The sequence below is a fragment of the Magallana gigas genome, chromosome 5 (genome assembly GCF_963853765.1).
Source record: "Magallana gigas chromosome 5, xbMagGiga1.1, whole genome shotgun sequence".
In the NCBI taxonomy this organism is placed as follows: Eukaryota; Metazoa; Mollusca; class Bivalvia; order Ostreida; family Ostreidae; genus Magallana; species Magallana gigas.
Window position 1 is genome coordinate 35,463,676 of NC_088857.1, and position 7,443 is coordinate 35,471,118.

General features: G+C 31.3%; 1 protein-coding gene across 1 annotated transcript; it reads right to left on the reverse strand.

Annotated features, from left to right (window-relative positions):
- Positions 1 to 1,230: 1,230 nt before the first annotated feature.
- LOC105325288 (oxidoreductase HTATIP2) lies at positions 1,231 to 7,443 on the reverse strand. The gene is made up of 6 exons (XM_011424792.4): positions 7,261 to 7,443; positions 4,217 to 4,406; positions 3,765 to 3,872; positions 3,284 to 3,421; positions 2,800 to 2,861; positions 1,231 to 2,574 (listed from the first exon to the last, which is right to left on the reverse strand). The coding sequence occupies exons 1-6, from the start codon at positions 7,401 to 7,403 to the stop codon at positions 2,289 to 2,291; spliced, it is 927 nt and encodes a 308-aa protein (XP_011423094.1). The 5' UTR covers positions 7,404 to 7,443; the 3' UTR covers positions 1,231 to 2,288.

Here is a 7,443-nt window from a genome sequence, read left to right on the forward strand (position 1 = left end):
ATTTATCCATTGGGACCTGTACAGAAGAACCGTGTGAACTTTTAAGGAATTTTGTGTCCCTCGCCCATGGAAAGGTTGCAGTAACATTTGATCCTCGCCAAGAAAACGATTTGATTGTTTATACAAGTGAAATGCCTGACAAACTGAACAGAGATATTTATAGGGGACATATGGGACTTTACAAGCCGAGTCGAGACTCATTTCTTTGCATCACTGGACTGTTGAGCCAAGATTTCCCTGCATTGCCTGGGAAGTTCCTTAATCTTCAGTTCCTACGAGATGGTTCTGCCTTGGTCATGGCAGTTCTTGGTTCTGCACATCCTACAAGAACAATTTCAATTTTATGTAGAAACCAGTTCGTAACTGTTTACGTTTTAGATCCAGATTGTTTCCAAAAGACTGGTTCATTCTCTTACATTTCTCAATCCCTTTTCCAACATTTTGCACCAGTGATTTCACCCAGTGGATCATTAGCCTGCTGTGCAGGCAAAATGTACAATATTGAACATGTCAGTTCACAACAAAAATCTGTTAAAAGTCTTAAGAGACTGTGCTACAATGTCATTGTAGATTTTGTCTTACCAGAAGATATTCAGTATTTGCCATTACCCAAGTCACTCAAAGCATATCTTCAGTAAATAATGAATCGCCTTGATGAATCAACAGATAAAGTTCAACACACATAAATTCTGTCTCAAAATACTGGAACTGTTTGCATGAATTTCATGATTTACAGATTTTGGGACAAGTAAAGTTTATGAAAATGTATCACTGATTAAGCCCATTTTATAGAAAAGAGACATAAAGCATAAAAAATGTTTTCTTATTGTCACTACTCGTTATAGAAACAAGGAGCGTATGGCTGATTTTAATCAGATTGTAAAGATACATAGCTACCAGATTTCTACATTTCTTAATCACACATATTACACCGTATATGCTGGGGTTTTTTTTTGCGCATCACAAAATTTGTGAAAATGGGGAAAATGAGTAACACTTTTGTGACAGTCATTTTTTGCAATTTAAAAAAAAATTTGCAGAAAATTTTACTGGATTAAATTTCTGTGCATTTATTAATATGTGATGTAAAAGTGATTGCAAAAATAAGATCATCACATAAATTACGGGATATGGTATTAAGGGCAACTATTCAACTAAGAAATAATTCATCTCCACTAGAACATCTTTGACATCTGTAAGTATTTCAGAGTAAAGAATAATATGAAAATCTTTGAAAGTACTAAGGTATTTATTATCATCCTGAAAATGTACAATTGTATTAAAATGTAAACGGTAAAACGAGGCACACAAAGGTAATGTGTTACAATTGTTAATCACAAGACAAAGTTAAAAACCTCACTATATATATGTATAATAGTCATGGCTGTGCAATACAAATTTGGCATACATTGGCTAAAAGTACAATCAATCAATTTTGTGACTTGAACAATAGCTCAACTGAAATCATATGTCATTATAATTAATATGATATAAATAGTTGTTTTTTTGTTTTTAAGGATAATACTCTGTAGTTGAAAAATATCCTTTTTATTCACTATACCAATAAAATATCCATATATTTTTTTTTAAGTTTTTGCTCATTTTTTTTATTTTGCATGTTACAAAACACAATGAACAATTAAAAGTGGAACAATATACATACACAAAGTGGAATGTGATAGACAAATCTTGTGAATTTTACATAAATTATAGGAATGGGACAAACATGCACACATTTACAGTGCTTTTTCTAAAGGTTTCATGCATCTATTTAAATGTTTTCCAACATAAAAACTACATGTCCATGTATGTACATTAAAATATTAATTGCACAGAATAATGGCATGGTATAGGATGAATATGACTATCATGTTAAAAATAAACTTGTAAATAAGATACCATAATTTAGGTTAAATCTTTCCTAATAATTGACTTATATTTCTTACATCTTATTCGGAAGTAAAATTCAGTTTAATGATCTCCACTGCTGCTTGAGAGTCTTGTATGACAGAAGTTTCTTACTTTAATAAAGAGTTCTGTAAAAATTCTTATCCCTAACAGTTTTTTTGTTTGTGCTGAAAAATTAAGGGCAAGACATTGGATATAGCAGAACATGTACCGGTACACAGTGTTTTGAAGTTTTTTCATGAAATTTTGGAAGAATTTATGAATTTTGACTGAACATTAAGCCTTCAAAATGCGCAACCAACAAATAATTTGTAAAAACATAGAAAGAATTTCGAATTCTTATATCATCACAGCAATTGCAGCAGTTAAACAATCTCAAGCTATAATTCCTGATTGTCATCCGTTTCTTTTGCTGACTTTTTGACTGGCTTCACCATATCTTCTGGTTTGGGTTTCAGATTGCCAGCCATCATATGAATGGCTTTGTTCTCAAATAGCTCTGTTCTGTTTTCGGAAGGAGGACTTATGGCGTTGTTGACCATAGCTCTGGCCACCACCTCTGTGGGTGTGGAAATAGCAGTGGGAAAAAAGTAAAACACTGGCTTCAGAACAGTTCGGAAGAATGATTCACTTGGTCTGCTCTCTTCTCTGTCACACAACAAGATTCTGTAATATTAAAAAAAAAAACACGACAATATGATAGTAAAATTATATTGCAGATAAGCAAGAAGGTCAATATAGATTTCTCTTTTAATGATAGGAAAATATGGTCAGATAAATTTATTTATTATTTATCATAAAAAATTGAATGTGTGTATATATATATGTGACACTCATTAAATAAAGATCACCATTTGTAAAAAGAATTAATAAAATCAAGAGAAAATTTACCCTGGTCTAAATATTGAAAGTCTATCAAAATGAATCACTTTTAAACTTTCTTCAGCCTGGCCCTGAAATTTAAGAAAAAGTTACACAGAGTCTTGATATTAAACAAGGAATTTTTTTTCTCCAAAATTCAGTCCTTTAATATTATACCTATATAAATATTATACCTATGGACTTTTTAATATATTACAACTTCATTAAATAACAATTATTTAATAAATAATTAACACTTTTTAATACTTGTAACAAACAGTTAATTTGTTTAAAGTAAAATTGTTCTTTGACTTATCGCAGTTTTCAATGGAATGATTTTAGAATTATTTAACATGGCTAGCAGCCTAAAATATAAGATTATCAAGGGATGAAAATGAAGAACTCGTACTTGTGTAATCACAGGGCCAACTCAAAAATTTATAAACTTAAAGCTTTGTTTGCCATGCATTGATGACCAAGACTTACTGTTGATATGCTAAGAAGCTGAACTTACCTTTGTCCGTGTGTAAAGTAAGGAACTATTTTTGTCACTCCCTTGGGACGAGGTATGTAGAAAATGTTTGCAACCACTAGCTTTTGCAATCTCTGCTGTCTTTAATACATAGTCATGGTCCACTTTTACAAAACCTTGCTGAAAAATATATGAAAAGTGCATTCTGAATGCAAAGAAGGTATTTGAGGGGTTGTAACTACATGTACCAGTAATTATTGTTTTTATTTAACTCTAAACCTGAGTGCATACATAAACATTATGCACTATATATATGCAATGTACATTCTATGATTATGAAATGTTTTAAAAGTTTTAATAAATCCAGACTGCCAAATAAACACTATAGGTTTGAAAATTACATGTTTTCATCAAAGTTTATCATTTCTTTGCAATTTAATTTTTTTAAACAGAAGATTGATTAACATGAAATAATTAAATGACCTTTATAATGATAAATTCTATCCTTTGAAGAAACACTTACTGCACCACTTTTTGCCCTGGTTGTTCCTAGCGTATTGAAGCCAACATCACATCCAGCAAATGCTTCCTTATAGTCATCAAGGTTATCAAAATCAACAACTCTTTCTTCCTGTTAAATAACAAATACGTGTACAACTTTATACTTAAAAAGCCAGTCTAATTAAGTCACAAGAGTTCCCTTTCTCCCAATTTGAAAGTAAATAAGTGTGAATTATTATGACAAAACCTCAAGTAATTTGAAGTAAATGACCATTATCAATTAATAAATTTGAAAAAAAATGTCTGCATTTCTTCAAAAACTAAATCAATCAAATCAAATATATTTGCATGCTATTAAATCTTCAAAAGTACCAGTAGACAAACTAAGCTAGTGTTTCATACTACTATAACTTAAACATTTAATGCAAAGTATTCTCAAAATGTGAAATGAAGGATTTTATCAAAATGTCTTACAAATCCTGCTCCAAGTTTCTGAGTTATATTGGTCTGTCTTCTTCCAACCAGTACAACTCTCTTGAAAGCTTTCACCTCATCCAATTCCTTCACCAGTACTTTGCCAATTTCACCTGTATAGCCAATAACAAAAGCAGAATGGCCTTCTTTTTTAAAGTTTTCCAAATTTTGCTCTCTTTCTGCTGCCATGCTGTCAAAAAAATGAGTTTCACTATGTAGAAATGGTGTATTCTGTTAAAATTGGTTTGATACAAACTAAATTTTATTTTGATTTGTGTTGTATGTTACTAAGGTTACTAAATACTTTTGAGCTGTCAATATCAACTTTAACTAATCTAACTGAGAGTTAATCTTGGCAGAGATTCAGCCAGGCTTGGGGCGAATTACATTGTAAAGCAATGCATTACATTAATTACCGGTACAATTACTTCATGAATTTGGGCATTAAATTACCATTACTTAATTTTCTTGAAGTAATGCATTACATTACCATTACAGGAGTAAAGTAATGCATTACCATTACTTTGTGAAAAGTCAATAAGTTTTTAAAAAGTAATTTAAAAGCTGAATAAAAGTTTCAGCTCAGCTTGATATTCAGGTCCAGCACAATTACTACATTAAGAATAATACAGCTTGAATTACTGACATATAGCTTTATTGGTACACCAGAGGTAGCTTTATTTAGCTATATGTACTTTGCCCAGTGTTATCATACTTATTTTTTATATGTTTTTTTTTCAGAATATACAAAAAATTGCACTTTGGTTGAACTGATATGAAACCAATTAAAAACAATTAAAAAGAAAAACAATTCAAGAAGATATGCCTCTTTCAGTGCAGTTGCTGGCAATCAAAGTTCTAGTGCAATACAACAGTTATTGTTTACCATACAACTTTTGAATGAAATTACAAAGAAGAACTGATCTTTCAAAAAATGTAGGAGGATCAAATGTTATCGTGAATATTTAAAGGGGCATGGTCATGATTTTGGTCAAAAATTATTTTCCCGATTTTAATGTTTACAATGCTTCAGTAAGGTATTTTTAATAGGCAACTAAAATTTAAGTTTCATTTGTTGAGTTATAAGCAAGTTACAGAGCTTACAGTCCTTTGCTACTTAAACAAGACTTGTTTACATTTCGAACGTTGAGGTGAAAACTCCAGTTTTAGACCGAAAATGAATTTGGTAAACGTTACAGTACCCGCAACGTTATTTTTTACAATCCTATCCTATCGTATCGTGTATCAATCCTATCGTATCGTGCGTGTATACTGTTCTAACGTGCGTTAATGCTATCCTATCGTGCGTTAATCCTATCAGGTTTATCGTTCAATTCTAACAGTTTTTCCGTTTATCCTATCGTGTTAATCGTTTCGTGCCTTTTCATAAGCAAGTAAATTAAAATATTTATCTCAAAGCTGCAATTCGCTCAGTGCGCTGTATACAAAAATTTATTGAACAAAAGAATTGTAAAATCCTTTCTAGCATTCTATTATGATACTAATTTCTTAATTTGTTAGATCAAAATTAACCAATATTACATGTAAATCATATCTGTAAGCATTAAAAATGAAAACTTAATGTAAACTATCGAAGTTCTCAGGAACAATGTAACATATTTACCTGTATATCGAATATATTATATCTTAGGCGAGTGTATACTTGCGTAAACATTAACTTTTATGCAATATAATGTGTGTTTTATGCAACATGTTTTACAGAAACAAAAGTACCGGTATTTATGATATAATTTATATTTAATTAAAACCAGAGTTGAACCCGTTATTTTCTGTGTGATAGTTGATTTTGGGCTGAAATGTGCTCGGCAATCGGCTAGGGTGTGTGGTAATGAAAACAGTGTTAGCAAATCGTACGCAGAATGTGAACCTGCAGAAATATTTATTTAACTTGTATGTAATATAATTCGTTTTTTAATGCATCATTTTCTTACACAGAAAGAAATGTATTTATGACAGATTTTATATTTACTTAAACAAGAGTTTGATTTTTATAAATGAACCCGCTAATTTCCGTGTAGTTTGATCTCGGGCTGAAATATTCGCGGCGATCGGCTAGGGTGTTTGGTACTGAAAACAATTATAACAATTCAGAAGATTTATTGATTATTTAAGCTCATAATTTTAGTGAAAAAAATTAACTGGTCATTTTTATACATTCTATAAATAATGCAGTGATGATTAACAACTCGGCAATTGTTACTAAATAGAATTTCCACGTACATTTTATTCATGCGTGTTCTTTCTCAAATTTTGCCATTAACAGATTATTCGTGTAAATCGTTGAAGGCGATTAAACGTTTATCATGAACATCGTTTATCCTTTCCTATCGTGTATCAATCCTATCCTATCGTGCGTGTAAACTGTTCTATCGTGCGTTAATGCTATCCTATCGTGCGTGAATCCTATCCTATCGTTTATCTTGTAAAAAATAATGTTGCGGGTACTGTAAAAAATGTTTATGTTTAAAATGAATAAGAAGATGGAAAAATCAGCTTGAGAAAGAACTTTTACCAGTATATGGAACTAATGTAAACAAAAAACAGGACACGAGCCTTGTTTAGGGCTACATGACAAAGAATTGTGAGCCCTGTATCCTGCTTATTATATAACTTCACTACTGACTCTCCAATTTCATTTGGTCATTGGAAATGCATTCCTAAAGCATTGTAAATAATAAAAACAGAAAAATAGAATTCGACCAAAATCGTGACCATGACCCTTTTATAAAAGAAAACAAGAATACTTTAGAGAACTTTAAAGCAAACCAGAGATATAAATAACATGTTATTCATGTCCCTGAGCAAACTCAAAAAAGTTTGTCAATCTAATTAAAATTAGACCCTTCACGCTTTTGTATTTGATATGTCACAGCCACATATCAAATACGGGAGCTTAAAGGATCTAATTTTAATTCTAGGTTGAGAAGTTTGTTGTACGACTTGCCACACAGCTTTCTCCTCGTAAAAGTTCGTTAAATTATTGATGAACCAAATACACCAATGTATCTATACAAAATATTTACCTGGCTATCGTAAATGTATCGTGAACTGTTGCTAAATCATATATGCTGATTAAACAGGTCCAAAATATGCCTAAAGTTGCAAGTGCAATTGCAACACCAGGCGCAGAGTCTCGGCAGTCCAAGTTGAACCACAAAAATCTCATCACGGTGATCACCCCTTCTTATTACGTCACTATAATATGT

Bases quoted from the DNA above. Each gene is read 5' to 3' on its own strand.
- LOC105325288 (XM_011424792.4), bottom strand. From the start codon at position 7,403: ATGAGATTTTTGTGGTTCAACTTGGACTGCCGAGACTCTGCGCCTGGT. The intron at 3,873-4,216 runs GTAAGACATTTT...GTTATTTAACAG, and splicing joins AGAAACTTGGAGCAGGATTT to GAAGAAAGAGTTGTTGATTT. The intron at 2,862-3,283 runs GTAAGTTCAGCT...CTTAAATTTCAG, and splicing joins TACTTTACACACGGACAAAG to GGCCAGGCTGAAGAAAGTTT.